Raw genomic sequence first — 18,287 nt, 5'->3', positions numbered from 1 at the left:
TTCAGCAGAGCCAGGGGGCTCCCAAGTCAAATTGTGTTTCGACCCCATAAAAGCTTGGGCCGGCCCTGGTACATACGGCAAGTGTACGACTAAAGGAGACCTGATCCCGGTGCTTCAGGTCCAGGGATGATATTTGAGGTGGTGTGATATGCTGCAACATGTATCCGGTCGGTTTTTATTTCTGGTTATGATGTGTATAAACGGACAGTTTCATGTTCTCTGCTGAACTGTGGAGCTTCTCTGGTTTGAGGGTTAGTGAAATAAAGTCGGAGGGCAGAAAAGGAGGAAAGGCGCAGTTGATCTGGAGCTGTCCTCAATCCAATTACCTCCTCTCATCCCTTTATTCTCTCTTCCTCGGGCCACCGGCAGCTCTGCGGGCAGCGGGTTCACTCTTCTCCTCACACATGTCTTCTTTCATGTAGAAATCCTCCTGCAGACAATTTTCCCCTTTCTGTTTCTCCACCATGTGGATCTCCAGCTGCCTGGATCTTCTCAGCGGGATTCAGCGATCAGCGGCCGGACTGGAGCCGCGCCGCTGGGACAGCTAGGCTGCTGGCTGGGATGTTCCGGAGGGGCGGAAAAAGTTTGGCTTTTCACCTGTTTCTGCACTTTCCACACAGGTAGGATCCACGGAGAGGTTCTCCTTATCAGGGCTTTAAATCCACTTAAACCAGTATGGGAGGTTGTGGGCTTTAACTCGGAGAGACCGAACCGAAACGCACATTTGTTCCTTTGTTTGATTATAAATGAGGTTCTTTTTGTTCTTTTTTTCTGATGTGGATTGGGTCAGAACCGCGGGCTAAGGGTGAGTCAGAGGACTCGACCTCAACCCGTGATTCTGACCTGAGAGCTCCTTTCCATCAGGAGATTAACGGGAACCTGATGGAAAGGGAGTTCTTGGACTTTTACTTCTGGTTCTCCATCCAGGATCCAACCCATTTTATATGCTTCCATACAGAACCAGGAGACAAGATCCAGGGTGGGTTCTGGTTCTGTCTCATTTTTGATGACAGCTAATAAATAAACCTTTCAGTGCCGGGGTAGACTGTCCATGAAACACAGAATATTTATTCTAATGTTTGTTTCCAGGAAGTTGGAGGGTTGACGAGGACAGCTTTTTAATGGTGAGGTGTGAGCTTGGTTCCTGACGTAGCCATGTGTCCTATGAATGTCCCAGGAGGAGATAGACGGTCTATAATTAACTAAGGCAGACCTGAGCCAGGAAAGACGAAGCCTAATGCTGCTGCTGGGATTTGTGCAGCATTACACAATCAGATAAAGGTATGCAGTCAGAGGACTTCTAATGCAACGCAAGACTTTACAGGAGAAAGGAGGTTCACATCTGACGCAGTGATGGAAAAACTTATCTCAGCTTTTACTGAGTCTCAGACTTCAGGAGTCACATCCTGTTCCTCTCCCCGACTCCTTCCATAAACTCTCTCTTAATTGCGCACAAATTAGGTTGAGAGAAAGGTCATGGTTATTGTTCCAGAAAAAGTTTTAAAATTGTTAAACAAACAAAAAGAATAAAGTACTAAATTCTGACTGCATCTGCTGGCCCTCTCTTTGGAAGAAGAACATGTTGGAAGAAGATTACACAATCCAGTAAATGACATGAGTACAGTTGAAGCCGATATTTGTCGTACAAGTTGTTCTTAATCAGCCTGATTAAATAACTGATTACATTATACAACTTTGTTCTCATAAAAAAACAAGATTTTTTTTTGGGTGACAAGAACAACAAATTTAGAGAAATTTAGGAATATAATCTGTTTTATTTTCAGCAACTTGGCCAGTGTTCCTGATACTTGGATGGATAGCGGTGAAGCGATGTGAGGAGAGATCAAAGGAAGGACTAATCTGTACAGCTAATCTGCCAGGACGCCTTTTCCTGCAAACACAACTTTTGTCATTAATACAGCTTCATGCACAGTCTTTTTATGTTAATTACAAAAAGTCTAGTTAATTTTTAATTATTATTTCATAATCTGTTCCAACAAAGTTTGTATGAGTTCAATATTTGGAAAATACTCAGAAAAAGTATTTTTAATTAACAAGCTAATATTTTCAGTGTGTAGAAACACTGATTCATGCACAGCAACAGAAGCCGTCTCAGTCTCTGTTTTCTAGACTCGTTTTAGGCAAATTTATTTGTACAGATGAAATCGTTCAGCCTTTCATCCATCAGTCAGCTCAGTGGTCCGTTCACGAGGAAACATTCAGTCATGAAAACAGGCTTTAAACATGTTCAAGAAAAGAGATCCAAAGAGAAAAATGAGACGTTTTCAGACCTGATTCACCAGAGCTCAGGTTTGGATCAGACTTCAGGTTTTCCAGAACTCTTCAGGTTTGGATCAGACTTCAGGTTTTCCAGAACTCTTCAGGTTTGGATCAGACTTCAGGTTTTCCAGGGCTCTCCAGGTTTGGATCAGACTTCAGGTTTTCCAGGACTCTCCAGGTTTGGATCAGACTTCAGGTTTTCTGTTAGTTTGTTCCAGATATGAGGAGCAGAAAAACTAAACATTTAGTTTAAACTCTTAGAAAGCAGGACTTGACCCAGATGATCTCATGCAGATCAGATCTATATTCTGGACCAGAACCAGTGACACAATGTGAGAACTCTTCCAGTCTTTGTGGGAACAGGAGCAGCAGCGTTCTGGATTAGTTGCAGCTGAATTTAGAGAGACCTGTAAAAACTGGGTTCATCATCAGAACAACTGTGTGCATCAGGAGAGGAAGAAAATACTTCTTCTGGAACTGGCTCCTGGTTCCAGGTTCTGGTTCAGGCTCTGGTCCTGCTTGTGGTCCAGATTCTGGTCCAGTGTGACAGGATGACTTGATGTAGGTGACTCTGATCAGACTTCTCTGTTTTTCCAGCCATGGATCTCACCAGGACTGTATCACCCTGAGCAGATCCAGGTGAGCTTGGTGGACCTGGGAGACCTTCCCCAGACCGAACCCGCCCCCACCATCATCAGGTTGATCCGGACCAGTTTCACACACACATACACACACACGTACCGAGCCACAGCGAGGCAGCGCCACCGACGGACCAGACATGACGGACAGAGTCAACTTCAGCACTCCCAAAGCCCCCTCCCGCCCCACCGCTGCCCCCGCCCTCCCCCCTGAGCCGATTGACATCATCCGCACCAAAGCCCGGTCCCGGCGGGTCCAGCTCAACGTGGGGGGTCTATCTCATGAGGTGCTGTGGAGAACGCTGGACCGGCTGCCCCGGACCCGGCTGGGCCGGCTCAGAGACTGCAACACCCACGAGTCCCTGCTGGAGATCTGCGACGACTACAGCCTCTCTGAGAACGAGTACTTCTTCGACCGGCACCCCGTGGCCTTCTCCTCCATCCTGAACTTCTACCGAACAGGGAAGCTGCACATGATGGAGGAGATGTGCGCCCTGTCCTTTGGCCAGGAGCTGGACTACTGGGGCATCGACGAGATCTACCTGGAGTCCTGCTGCCAGGCGCGCTACCACCAGAAGAAGGAGCAGATGAACGAGGAGCTGAGGAGGGAGGCGGAGACGCTGAGGGAGAAAGAGGGAGAGGAGGAGGACCAGGGATGCTGTCCTGACAAACGCCAACAGCTCTGGGATCTTCTGGAGAAACCCAGCTCCTCTGTGGCTGCAAAGGTAACAGCACGCACACGGATGAGGGGGAATTCCAGGTTCAGCTTCCTGACCCTTTGGTTCAGGGCAGGAGAAAGGAGAAAAATAGCGTCGTTCTGCTTTTTTGTTCACCATCCTGGCTCATCATATGCTTGATTTACATACAACAAAAATATATCATTACTAGAACAAACATTTTCTCAACAGTACCGAGCTGGAGATGAGCAAAAAGAAAAAGCTGTTTCAGTAAGGAGAGGTAAGAGGTGCTAACATGCTTAAAGAAGTGGTTCAAGAGATGGTGAGGCGGGGGAGTGGGTAGACAGGTGGTAAAAATGTCGTTTATTAGTGGACACTGCAGACTCCTGGTTTAGGATGTAAACAGTGACTCTCCTCAGGCTGAGAGGAAAACTCCTCCTGGTACTGGATTCTGGTTCCTCCACGTTTCTCCAGTTTTCTTGTTAGTCTCAGAAACAGTGGAAACACAGCAGATCGGTTCTGTTTAAAGGCTGATAGAAAAGATCAGATAAAGAGCCGTGTGGCCCTAACCAAGTCATCCTTCTCTCTCCGGATCCACCACTGAATGCAAAAACAGACCAAGTGTTTTGTTTTTATTGTGTTAGTTTTGTGCTTGTGGTCCATCGGAAGGAACTCATGCAGCACATTTCTTCTGCATCCACACACTGATAAACAAATCGGAGACAATGATGTGTTTTTGTAACAGATAAGCTGTTTGCTGCAGAAAATCCAAACTTACGAATAACAGCACTGCACGTCTGTCACTTTCTATCGAATGACCTGAAGACGAGAGCAGTAATATTCCAGCGCCGGAAAACTTCCAGCTTGGCTTAAACCAGCTCAGTGTTCAGACGTTTCCATGATACGGTTACCACAGCAACAGGACCCTGATGATCAGCCTACGGTTACCCGAGCAACAGGACGCTGATGATCAGCTCTGAGCACAAAACAGCAGAGATGAAAACGAAGTTTCAGGACCTTCCCCACCGCATGGTTGTTTACATGATTCTAGCTGAGGCAAGTCAGGTTGATTTATTTATTTTTTATTTTAGACATGAATTTATTTTATTTATCTTTGTTTCTTTTTAGAAATTTATTTATTCCCTTTACATTTTTTTAAGGAAATAAATTTTTTAGACATTTATTTTTGGTTAGACATTTATAAACGACTAAACATTAATTTGTTATATTTAGACATTTAGAAAATTAATTAACTTTAAAAAACTTGGTGGAGTTCCACTCTTAAGACTCTGTTTGGCTCCGTGGTCAAGGCCAGTGGGCTGAAACGTGTTGGTGTTTTTAAAGGTCACTATGACATTTATTTAATCTCTTGATTGAAATGGTTGTTTAGTTCTTACAGGGATTTACCCGTCCCAGTTTAGATAAGGGTTCCTTCCCATTGTTTTTCTGGGAGATGTGTGAAATTAACAGTGAATCAGATACTGAATCTTTTATTCCCAGTATCTGATTACACCAGTATATGGTATGCTGTGTGACCCTCCAGTGGACGGCGTTGCTTTGTATCCGTCTGCGCTGCTTCTCTTGTTGTGTTTACATCAGCAGCATCATGTGACTCAGAGACACTTGAGGTGCTTTTGTTGTTGTTTGTTGCTCTGCAGAGAGCAGCTGGGGACCATGTGGACAATCCCCCAGTGTCAGCTTTGTTCTTTGTCTCAGAGAATCAGAGTTTATGGCTGATGTGACCAACAGCATCACCAAACAGTCCGTGTAATGTGGTGGATTCTGATTTCTGCTGATGTTTGTAAGAAGGTGTGGTATTTCTTCAGGATCCAGAGATCTGCTGTCTGTATAAATACTCCTGCCGGCCGGTGCTGGCCTTTAGACGGCCATGTAAGCGGGCTGGAACTGTAGTGTCAGCAGAAGCGAAGCGGCTTAAATCTCTCTGAACATGCACTGCTTGTCACTGCTGCAGCCCTCAGCCCGCTCAGACTCTAGCCAATAGGAGGGCCACTTCCTGGTGATGTCAGCAGCTCAGTGCGACAGCTGATTAGAGAAGAAGTTTTACCTTTCCATTTAGAAAATACACCACACACTCATGCTTCAGTTCTGTCTGAAACAGCTCGTTGTTTCAGATTTTCACTGCGATGAGTTAAATGTTGAGATTGGAGTGAAGCAGCTTCTGTAATTTGGGATCTGGTCAGCAGGGCATCACAAAACCTGGATCATGCGGTTTTAGGCTCTTATCAAACAGATTAAGTCATCTTCAGAGAGTCAGAGCAGTTATACTGATGCTGGCTTCTGTTCCTGTAGTCAGTTTACACACAGAGCTGCAGCCAGGCTTTTCCTGAGGCACACATATACACTGTGCACGAGTTAGGAGTGCACCTTAATCTGCTCTGAGCTCTTAGCCGGACTGCTGCTGCTGCAAATAGACTAAATGTTGCATAGTCTGTCCTGGCCACTGACTGACCTGCAGGAAGGAAGTGTGAGTGGCTCAGGACAGTGACAGCAAGAAGAATGTTAGACTGGAAAGTAGCTTTTTCCCTCAGTCATCTGAAATTAATAAGTATATTAGGCCTAGTATTTTTTCACGTTGCCATGAACCTCCGGAAGCTTAAATGAAATTAAATGACATTTTCCAGTGATCAGTTACGTCATTTTATTTATTGATACATGTGACATCAAAATGTTGGGAAATAAATCTTTTGTATTTTTTGTTTTTATGATGATAGAAATGATGCTCGGCTGGTCTGGAGGATCCATCCAATCAGAGCCCAGAGAAGCACGCTCTCATTGGTCAATCACAGCCTGAGATTTTATGATTACTGGTTTAATTTTATGCTTCTTCAAGGGAAACGTTTCATCTTTAGTTCTGACCAAAGTCACATGCAGTTGAGTTTAAAAACAAAGTTTTAAAATTTCAACAACAGCAAAAGTTCACAAATGAGGTTAGAAGAGATGGAATGGATGGAAAAGGTCTTCTGGATGTTTCTGCCGTCATGTCCGTGTTCTTTCTGCAGTCTTCAGGTTTTACGTCATTGATCAGAGGCCATCTGATTGGTTAGAACCAGGATTCAAATAAAGGACGGAAACTGGGAAAATCTGAAACGCTGGAAATCTTTCATTTTAAATTCTATTCTGGATTTAACAGAGAGCCGATGAAGAGAAGATAAACCTGGACAAATGTGATCTCTGGTGATAATTCTCATCAGAAGCTGGAAGTTGCTTTATTCTCTGTTTTCATTTCTCTTTTATTTGCATAAAGAAATGCAGGTTTTTCCTTCTTCTCTGGGTGTTTATTATAATTTATTTCCATGGAAATAATTTTTTGTGCATTTAAATAGTTGAAATGTCCATTCACCCTCAAGTATGAAAGAATGCATGAAAATGGAATTAGCTTTATGTCAGATCTCTGCCATTTTCCGGCTTATGTTTAAACCAGGAGGCCTGAGAACAGCCGGAGTTCTGCTTCAGATGCTCTTCATCTAACCTGCCTCCACTCTCTCCTGTGCTGTATGTCACAGAAACAGATAAAGGAACAACATTCAGGGTGTGGATATATGAATGAAATGTGTTCTTCATTCAACTAAAACTAAAATACTTCTGGATTTTAAATCCATCCAACATGGAAGCTCGTTCAGAAACTTAACGGCTTGGCCACCTGCAGCTAACTAAGCTAACAAGTATGAGCCTCTGTTGGATAATTACTGCATGGGTGATTATCTTTAGGCTGCAACAAGTTATTTAACTGATGTGATGAGCAGCTTAAACATGAAACAGGGCAGAAAAAGCAGCTGAGACCAGCTTTGAAGCAGTTGAACCTGGAATCATCGTGATCATGGTCCTTGAATATCGTCCATTTAAAACTTGACTTGCTTTGACTGGAAATGTCGGTGTGATGTTGCCATGGCGACGTCTCTGACTAATGACTGGTTGTTTTTAAATGTCTCCTTGCAAGTAGAACTTCACAGAGCTCAGATGTTCAGAGGTCTGTGCTTTGACTTGGTCTGGAGTTAAAACGGGATTGTTGGACCGGTCCTGACTTCATATCCGTGCACTGAAGTTCAGCTGAGGGGGATCTGATCACTCAGAACTGGATTCTTACAGGTTTTACTGTGTGAGAGGTTGTTTGTCTCATTTTATCTTAGTTGACCGGTGATGGACTGGGTCTGGTCCTGGGTCTGCTCCAGGGTCTGGACCTGGGTCTGGTCCAGGGTCTGGTCCTGGGCTGGTTCTGGGTCTTCTTACCATTTTTGCTGTCCATCAGTTTTTTGTTGGACTGTGGCGTTTGTTTCTGTGGAGACGGCTTGTCTCTCAGTGACCTCCAGCAGGTGGATCAGTGTGATTATTTTCTTACCTTCGCTTCTCTTTGAAACAGTTACACTAATCCTCTGTTCTGTCTTTTTATCGTAAATCCTACTGAAAGTGGTCTCAGTGCTGCTCATGTCTTTAATGCAGGCTGAGATGAACGATAGATTGAAGAGGTCAGAATCAACATGAATATCATCAATCAGCTGAAGTTTCAGGGCTTTCCTGAACAGGAAGCCTTATGAGATGTAAAGCTGCAGACAGGAAGCTGGAAGCTACAGACCACCTGTAGGAAGGTGAGCTGCGTTCTGGTTGCTGCGCAGGTTTTTAATGCTGAGAAAGTTTTTTCAGGCGGAGGAACCAGTCCTGTGCCTGATCATGGGACTGATTCCAGTGTCAGGCATCACTTGTCCTGTCCTCTCAACTCGGGTTGTAGTAACAGCAGGAATTCTCAGTATTTGGCCGTACACTATGTGGATGTTTGTGGAGAAATAAAACGTTACAACCTCAGAATCTCCACCAGAACATGTTTGCAGAAATGCTAGAGATGTCTGACAGGAACATTACAACACCCACAGCCCAATGTGAGGAGAATTCTGTCTGATGTTCTGTTTTCACTACAAACAGGAAAACAACACTGATCCATCAGAATAATGGGATGCAGCCCGTTTGATGCTGTCGTAAACAACTCTCTTATTACCATGGTAACTCCTCATTAAGTTAGAAAATGCCTGAGATACAAACAGAAACTACTGAGGCAGCACAGATTTGATGTTTGGGACAAAAATGACCAAAACCATAAACACTCAGCTCAGAATCAGTTATTTCCTTTTCTAATTCAGCGTTAAAGCTTCTACCTCATGGTGACCTGTGGGATGTGACGGCCTGGTCCAGTTAGACCATGCTGGTCATTTCCACCCTTCAATACATCATCATCATCATCGTCCTGGGCTTTGTTCTGACTCTCCTCTCAGTGTTTTTCAGCTCCTCTTCTTTTCTCTTGGTGGCAATGAAAGCTGTAAAATCAGATTCACACATGTTTGCCAGTCTGAGGAAAACACACACACACACACACACACTATAGTTAACAGAAAAAGCCAGAACTGAAAAAAGTAACAGACTGGAGATGGCGTGAACACAGATTTTATTTACTTCCTTTCTTCTTTCTCCAGCCAACTCGCTCTCTGATTGGCTACATTCCACGTCACCATCCACGCAGTCACAACTCAGGAGTCGTTGGCTTTCCTCACACATATGAAAATATCGGGTCGTAAATATTGAACATGTTCGATATTTGCGATTCTTGGCTACGGCTCGTTTTGGAGCAGACTAACGGGATGAATTGCTCGTTACACACCTCAGACCAAATGATGATTGTACAGAAAAATCTCATAAGACTCATGATAATCAGGCGTATGCCGTCCGAGGTCAGGAAGAGGCAAAACTGGGACCAAAACAGCCCGATAATCATGTGTTTCCATGCAGTGAGCTCCCTATCAGCCACTGAAACCCTTTTGTACTGTGATTCCTGCTGTTTCCTTCTGGGCCTCACAGCTCATTGTGGATTCTGACTCATGTATGAAGCAGGTTTCTTCTGGATGCTGATCAGGCGGTCTTTAACTCTGTGCTACATGTAAACCTGGTGTAAAAAACAGTGTTTCCCTGCAGTGTTGTTGGTCAGAATAAAGGGGTAGTTTTCTGAGAATATAAATGGATGAATGTCACGGTGACCTGACTTTAAATAATGGACCTATAAATAACTAGAGATTTCTGCTGAGACAGCAGCTGTCCACCACTATGCCTGTAATTCCACAAATACCTTCAACTTATCGATTCGGCTTCAGGTTTCTATGCCAAGTCACTTTATCCACTTCTACAGTCTAGTTTTTTCTGGTTCTTTATCTCTGTAATGATTCTTCAGATGTCTTCAGCCCATCAGAGGACTAATGACAGGACAGATCCTCCTCCTCTGATGTCTCCTCTTCCTGTTTGGGACTTTAGTGCATGCCCAGTTATATTTTTGACTTTCTGACCTTTGAATATATCTGTTCATGTTCTAGAAAAAAAGAAAAAGTGTCTCCATGTTGGAAGGTCATGATTCTTATTTAAAGCACCACTATGTTACTTTCTGACTCGTTCTGATGCCACAGGGACATTTATTATGTTCATTCCTGGAGACGTCTTCCTGCAGTGTCCCGAGGATGAGAAACCACTTCACCACTTTTTTCCAACATGCTGCATCACTTTTCGACAACTTTTCCCTTCACAACACCACATCGCAACCCAGCAACTGGATATCAACACACTGGTTGTTTTGAACGTCATTTGATTTGATTTATTGTGATTTGCACATATATACATAAATACAAGAAACATGTTAAAAACACATGTTTAAAAGGAAGAGTCAAGAAGCCCAAACGGCTTATTAGCAACTCTCCCCATAATGTCACTCAATTTCACATTGTGATTGTTTAAAAATTAGTTTAGTTGAGTAAAGTTAAGTAAATAGCATCCATTGTGAAACCTGTTTTTAAAACCATACGAAAACATTTTTGATAGCAAAATTTCATGACTCACCGTATCAAAAGTCTTTGATAAATCTAGAAAAATGCCTAGGGCATATTCATTTTTCTCCAGAGCAGCAGTAATGTTCTCTCTGAGGTGTTAACAGTCATGTATGTAGAATATTTCTTCCTAAATCCATATTGGTGTTCGAACAAGATATTGTTGTTTTCTAGGTGTTTCATGATTCTAATATATACTAACTTTTCAAGAACTTTAGAAAGACAAAGCAGTATGGATATAGGATGAGAATATGATGTATCATCAGATTTAAAGAGCAGAATAACCTCGGCAATTTAAAAGGCTTCAGGGATAGTACCTGATTCAAGAGACATGGAAAAAATAAATGTTAGGGGATCGATAATTAAATGAGCTACCTTTTTAATCAAAGAGGCAGGAATTTCATCATGGCCGGGAGAGGAGTTTTTAAGGCTCATAATAATATCGAGTACTTCCGAAGACTTTACAGGTTCAAAAACATTTATGGTGACATACTCACTACTTATAAAGTCATTGGGGGAACCAGAAATGTCGCCAATATGTTTTGCATGTCAGCATGTGTGATTCATCAGAAAAACCCAAGAGGACATTATCAGAGGAAAAGAAAGAAAGAAAAAAAGAGACAGAGATAAGACAAGAGTCACAGCATCAGCTTGACTTTTACTGGCTGAACAGATCTCAGAGAAGAGACAGGATGAAGATGATGATGGACTAGATGTTGTTGGGAGGGAGGGTGACTCGCTAAATCACAAAAAAAAAAAAAAAATCTGACAAAGTTCAGTAGTGTGCCTTTCAGGAGAAACGAGCTTCTGTACAAGATCCAGTGAAAGAATGTGATGGATGTGCACCAGTCGGTGTAGATCCTGTGGCTCATGCTGGCCCTGAATCAGATGTAGAAAGGAACAGAGTCATGGTCCAACGTGGAGGCGGTCCTCTGTGCTGGCCTTTCTGTGCCCGGATCAGAATGTCAAGGACGATCTTCAGTCTTGGATAAGAGTCAAAATGAGGCGTCAGAGAGCTTTTTTTTTTTTTTTTTTTTTTTTTTTCCTAGATCATCTCTGATTAGACCATTCAGACTGTTTCTTCTGTCTAACGGCAAATAAATGTGTTCAGGACAAAGTCACTTCTTACAAAGTGACAAAGTGTTGCTGATGGTCTGAATCTCAAATGTTAGGCTTGAATTAATTCTTCCTTCTGTGCACAGCTTCTAAAGCAGCTTGTGTGTTCCTGGTACTCTTTAAAATCTGTCCTGGGTGCCAAGGTCACAGCATTTGGCAGCCATTAAGCCATTAAGACGCTGCAGGGTGGCCACGCTGTAATATGCCTGCACTCTTCTTGCTTCCTTCGCCCCATCTTTCCCTGACTTTCTCTCCATCTTCTGGCTCATCTTCCTCTCACCTCTTCATCTCTTTGTCTCCCAGTTTTCATCTTGCTTGTCTCTGCAGCGTCATAGTAACCCTTACACGTTGTGTAAGAGATTAAAGCCAGAGTTTCCTGCCATGACCTTGGTAGGCTGGATGCTACCTCACTGCAAGTGGTTGAGACAAGCTGCCACATGACCTCACAGAAAGTCTCTGTGGTCACCAGAGACAGCGAAGCGTCTCCCAGTTAAACAGATCTTAAGAAAAACTGAACAGACTTTTCCATCCAGCAGCAGGTCAGGAAGCACTCCTGACTGTAAACTGTGATATGATGGTTGTTGCTTCAGTCTCCAGCCTGCCCTCGTGCCAAAGTATCCATGAGCGTGACACCGAACCAAAATCCGTCCCTGAACTTGATCATCAGTGTATAATTGTTCAGAATAATCAGATGCTTTAATAAAAAGTGCTAAATGAGATGAGACACGAGCAGCCGGAAGGTCCTTCATTCTACCAGGATCAAGTTCAAAAGATCCAGGTCATTCCTGGATCATCATGATGAAGATGATGATGGGAAGTGTTTCTTCATCTGCTACCCCAAACACACCAGAAATGATCTGGATGCAGATAATGATCTGGATCCATGATTTTCTGGATGTGTTATATTTTACAGCTGTGTTCATCCCAGCGTTGTTGCCTTTAGAAGATGACAGAATTTCCAAATTCCTAACCTTCAAGTCCAGGATTCCAGGATAAAGCTGTCCATATCATTGCCTGAATTTGTCTCTAGGGATGAACAAAGTTGTTGGACTCTGAATCATGACAGGACCTCCTCCATACTTCATGGTTATAGAGAGGCGGATGTAATGAATGGTTTCCTTCGTCATTTAGAAATTCTTCATAAACTAGATTTAAGCAAATAAATAAATAAATGTTCCCAATTCTGGGATCAATAAAGTCTTAATAATTACATCTACTACTACTACTACTACTACTACTACTACTACTACTACTACTACTACTACTACTACTACTACTAATAATAATAATAATAATAATAATAATAATAATAATAATAATAATAATAATAATAATAGAATATTACTGATTATAAAAAAGGCATGTATGTACTTCTGTCCAGGAAGTGGAATCAGTTTGCTGGACGCTCAGGAGGAAGTGACCAGTTAATCTGTACAGAGTTTTTTTTTTTTTATTTAAATACCACATACAGTCACTGTCAGCTGTAAGAAAAAAAAAAAAAAACAGGAAGCATCCCTCCATTTTTCTGTTAATATGAATAACAAAATCAGGGAATATGAACATAAAAGCAACTGTTTTTAAAAGTTTCATGCATAGTTTATTCAGGTGTCCAGTGTGATTTTTTCTGTTCAGGGAGGAAAGAATGAGTAACCACTTCTGACCTCTCTCTATCCTTTCCATAGATAGCTGCACAATCCTATTACAATTATCCTGAGGTGTTCTAGCTCGGGCTGCAGCAAGAAAACTCCAACCCTCGTGGCTTCACTCTGCTAGAGCACTGCAGCTCCTCCTTACAGCACCGGCCTCATTGTTCTGTGGTTTTATTCAGAAGCAGGAACGAAGAGAAGCCAAGAATAAAAAGCTCCATAAATTATCTGTGAAGAGGGTGGAAAAACAAACGGTCACGTTTCAGATCTGCTTGGACCAGTTCTGAGCCAACAGAGCTGCAAATTGCAAGTTTACTGAAATAACTACAGAATAATGATGAACGTCATTCATTTAAAATTTAAAGCTAACTTTTTCTGTAAGAGTTTGTTCAACCACACAGAATCTTCCGGTCCAACGTGACTGCCTTCCATCTAAAGCCTGCTCAGCCCCTGACAGTAGTTTAAATTTGTGGATGATGTTGGGAAGTTTCATTTCACAAAAAATAACCCTGATGTGATCAGAATAACTTTATCAGGATAATTTATTCTTGACAAAACACAGAAAACCGCACAAGGTCACTAGATGGCGCTCTGACTTTGGTTGTGTACTCATGTGCAAATGTGTTCAGGATGGGACTGTTCATGCTTCAATTCCAAATTGACCATCTTTGGTGCTTGAGTCGAAAAAGAAACGTTAGCATTTCAACAGGCATCCACAGTGCCTTCGGTGCTCGGTCAATTGATTAGTTTGGATTCAAAATATAACTTCAACCAATTGATGAGAAGATGTTTTGTTCAAAAACAAATATGTTAACTGGATTATTATTAGACAATAGTCATTTGGTCTCTTGAACTTAACAAACTGGTAAAGCTGTTAAAGAAATGTGAATCAAATCTGACAGACTGTCACAAAGGTCTTGTACTGGATGGTCTCATGAAGTAACTGTCAGCTTTACATCCAGTTTGTCTCTATACCTGGGGTGTCCAAAGTTGGTCCTTTAGGGCCGCAGCCTTGCAGGCTTTGGGTGTTTCCTGCTGCAGCACACCTGAATCAGATTAATGGATCAATATGTTTGGGCAGCACTTAACAACAAGCTGTTGAGGAGAGACATTTACCTTGAATCAGGTATGTTGGAGCAGGAAACATCTCAAATCTGCAGGACTGCAGCCCTTGAGGACCGGAGCTGGATACCCCTGCTGTGTAGCTAGAGACATGATGCAAAGAAAGCACACTGATCCATGGTACTGCCTTTGTCTTCCAGATCCTGGCTATGATATCCATCTTGTTCATCATCATCTCCACCATATCTCTGTCCCTCAACACTCTGCCAGAGCTCCAGGTTGTGGATGAATTTGGCCAGTTCAATGACAACCCCAGCCTGGCCCACGTGGAGGCAGTCTGCATTGCCTGGTTCACCATGGAGTACATTCTGCGCCTTCTCTCCGCCCCCAACAAGTGGGACTTCATCAAGGCACCACTCAACATCATCGATCTGCTGGCGATCCTGCCGTATTACATTACCCTCTGCTTGACGGAGTCCAACAAGAGTGTGATGCAGTTTCAGAACGTGCGCCGTGTGGTCCAGATCTTCCGAATCATGCGGATCCTGAGGATCCTAAAACTGGCCAGGCACTCCACGGGACTCCAGTCTCTGGGCTTCACTCTGCGAAGGAGCTACAACGAGCTGGGCTTGCTGATCCTCTTTTTAGCCATGGGCATCATGATCTTCTCCAGCTTGGTGTTCTTTGCTGAGAAAGACGAGGACGCCACAAAATTCACCAGCATCCCTGCCTCCTTCTGGTGGGCCACTATCACTATGACAACCGTTGGGTATGGAGACATTTACCCACAAACCCTGCTGGGTAAGATTGTAGGAGGACTCTGCTGTATAGCAGGTGTGTTGGTTATTGCTCTTCCAATCCCCATCATCGTCAACAACTTCTCTGAGTTCTACCGAGAACAGAAGCGTCAGGAGAAGGCCATCAAGAGGAGGGAAGCTCTGGAGAGAGCCAAGCGGAGTGGAAGCATCGTTTCTATCAACCTGAAGGATGCCTTTGCTCGCAGCATGGAGCTCACTGATGTGTTAGTGGAGAAAAGAGAGGAAAATAAATGTTCTGTAGACAATCACCTGACCCCTAGTCGTTGGAGCTACCACAAGCACTACTCCAACGTGGAGGTGAGCAGCTCATCCAGGCCACAGCACTACCTGGAGGTCGCTCAGTTGGGCTCACCTGAACGATCCAAGCCTTCATCTAACAGGCCAACTCCTCAGCATCTCAGTGCAAAGAAACTGGAAGAGGCCTACAACCGGACGGCCCCCACTCAGCAGCAGAGGAAACACACGATAGAGGAGCAGATGGAGATGAACACGTTGACGTCTGTCCAAGCCTGCAAACCTTCACTCACAAAGTTTCCCATCTCCGATGTGGCTGATACTTCCTCAGATAGAGGAGAAAGAAGCTCCTTGCTGCCAGGTGGTCAGTCTGGGGTCCGGCAGCAACGTGTTCCCCCTCCCCTGGATCTGAGTCAGATCAGCAACATGGACAGGAATCAGGACAGAGTCCAGCCAACAACCATCATCAAAGAGGGTTTGTATGAGTTTGTTTCCAGTCCCAAGGAAGGTGGAGATAAGCAGGGCAGGAAAACCTCTGGCAGCGTCTCTAATTCTGATCACAGCAGCTCCCAAAAGATGAAAACCTGTAAGATCGACTTTGACGGATCTCGGGATGATGTTCTCATGGCAGTAATCACACCAGTGGCAACCTCAGCCAAGCTAGATCCAGGACTTCCTGATGATGCAGCGTCCAGGTTTTCTACATCTAGTTCTGTAACACCTGATCCTAAGTCTCTGTTCACAATCCCACAATCACCGTCTTCTGCCCCGCAGCCTGGCAACCCCTGTGGGGGAGGTGAAGGCTCACTGGCCAGGAGCTTAGAAGGTGAAGGGCAGCTCACAGGCTTAAGTCACCAGGGGAGGAATCACATGGAGAGGTCTGTTGTTGGCTCAGGCAGCGTTTCCAGTCCACTGTCAGCTAAAGCTAGCCCGCTCAACTGCACACAGGAGCTGGTAGGCATGGGGGCAGGAGCAGATGATGTGGTAGGTAAGGAGGTAGAACAGGGTGGAGAAACACAGGAAAACCACATTGTCCTGGATGGAAGCTTGACACCGCCCTGCGAAACAAGCATGTGAGTGGGAATGTGGATGGGATCTTAGGAGACTCTGACCTTGTGTGGTATTGCAGCTTTTACTCACCATGGAAACAAGAAAAACTGGTTAGGAATTCTTGTTTCCACTGATCCCACAGGACCTTGGCCTCATCTCACTGCTGACGTCCAGAAAGGTCACGGCTCATGTGTCGACTCAAATAAATTCAGAATTTCCCGCCGATAAGGATGCTGTTTGAATATCTCAGACCTGCTCGATGAAGATCCGGCTGGGACGTCAAACTCGTCTTTCAGGACTCAGATCAAAGCGAAAACAAAGCCTTGGCTAAAATGAGGGTTTTTACTGTTATGACCAGTTTTTGTGTTGGATTTATGGTTTCCTGTTGCTCCCCAGTAGCCCTTCGTCATAATGACTTGGTGTGCGAAGAAAAGTCGGACAGTGGAAGGAAATTTTATTTTTATATTTCTCTGAGCAACTTTTGAAAATGTGTTTTACAAGACTTGAAAAAACCTGCAGCAGTCCTTATTCTGTTCTGTAGATCATGAAGAAAGTCCCTCAGTCTATAGCAATAGCAAAGAAGACTTGTCTGTCTGAGCCATCATATCTATCCTTGTGCTTGAACTATGCTTTATTATATGGGTCTTTAAGTTTTATTTACCTTTTATTTAATTTATAATCTCTCCATTTTCTATGCACCAGAACCTGTGATGAAAGCAGGTTAGTGGATCATGGGAAGCCCCCCACTAAGGGAAGACGAGTCATCTTTTATATGTTTATATGTTAAACTGTGGCTCAGGATGATCAGAGCTGATGATGACGAGCACCCGAGCACAACTCTGGTTTGGTCTCTGTGAGACTTGTTTGCCACAAAATGTTTTTTATCAGAACTTGGTCTGGTTAAGTTAAGAGTTTTAAAACGTTGGATAAAGGAGGCAATCGAGATCAGGAAGCGGGCTAGCAAATCCATAGACTGGGACAAGGGGGCATACATGCTCTCACACATTTGGGATTCCCTACTCCAGAGACAATGTTCATGGATGTTACAACATCCTATTATTATTGTCTGAATAGAAGAAGAAGGAGAAGAAGAAGAAAAAATAACTTACTGTGATAAGTAGACAAAATGAAAATCTTTGAGTCCTGGCTTTTTTTCACATGCTTGGCAGTGTTTGATCTCTGGTTATTATAATTAGTAAGAAAGCTGTATCAAACTACTAACATGAGATCAGGTGAAAAAATAAAGAGCACAAGGAAGTGCTCATTCACCATCAGTTCTGTAAATACTGATGGAGGAGATTCCTGAACTTTTTAAACTGGACAGACTTTAGGTCAGAGCATCTGGCAGAGAGCTGAAAAGTGACTTCCTGTGCAAAGTGCTGCCTACATGTGGGAGGTAGAAAGAGACCGCCCTCTGCAGGTGTTCTGCAGGAGGTGAAGGGAAACGAGTCAGATCCTCTGTTGCAGCGGTTCCCAACCTATTTTCTTTGAGGACCCCTTTCATATAAATTCTAAAAAGCTGTGGACCCTTTGCCCCACCCAGTGCTGAAACCATGCCCGGTTTTATGTTTCATAAGCAACATCCTCACCATAAATACTGTATTCTGGCTGAGTCCTGTCCTTCTGTTTAGCCCAAGTTAAAAAACATTTAGTTTACTTTTCCCAGCACGCCTGTTCCATGTAAATGAAAGGCCCAGATCATTAAAAAAAAACACTTAGATAAGCTTCAACTTGTCTCTGTGTGGGCATGGTCTTAATTTTTAATCACAATAGCTCTGAATGGTAAAAGCCTTGGGGAACCCCTGTGCTCCTTGGGGGACCCCTTTGGAAGACCCTGGACCCCAGGTTGGGAACTACTGCTCTATGGTAGAAGTCTGAATTCTTTTTTCTGAGC

At 43.6% G+C, this 18,287-nt stretch overlaps 1 protein-coding gene across 1 annotated transcript; it reads left to right on the top strand.

The window, feature by feature from the left end:
• Positions 1-3,058: 3,058 nt before the first annotated feature.
• Positions 3,059-17,480, top strand: LOC121645289 (potassium voltage-gated channel subfamily B member 2-like). Its single transcript, XM_041993722.1, has 2 exons — positions 3,059-3,643; positions 14,492-17,480. Exons 1-2 carry the CDS (start codon positions 3,059-3,061, stop codon positions 16,418-16,420), a joined length of 2,514 nt encoding a protein of 837 aa, XP_041849656.1. The 3' UTR covers positions 16,421-17,480.
• The last annotated feature ends 807 nt before the right edge of the window (positions 17,481-18,287 follow it).

The sequence above is a fragment of the Melanotaenia boesemani genome, chromosome 8 (genome assembly GCF_017639745.1).
Source record: "Melanotaenia boesemani isolate fMelBoe1 chromosome 8, fMelBoe1.pri, whole genome shotgun sequence".
Lineage (NCBI taxonomy): Eukaryota > Metazoa > Chordata > Actinopteri > Atheriniformes > Melanotaeniidae > Melanotaenia > Melanotaenia boesemani.
The sequence above is the reverse complement of the archived record's forward strand: the minus strand, read 5'-3'. Positions and strand labels throughout refer to the sequence as shown.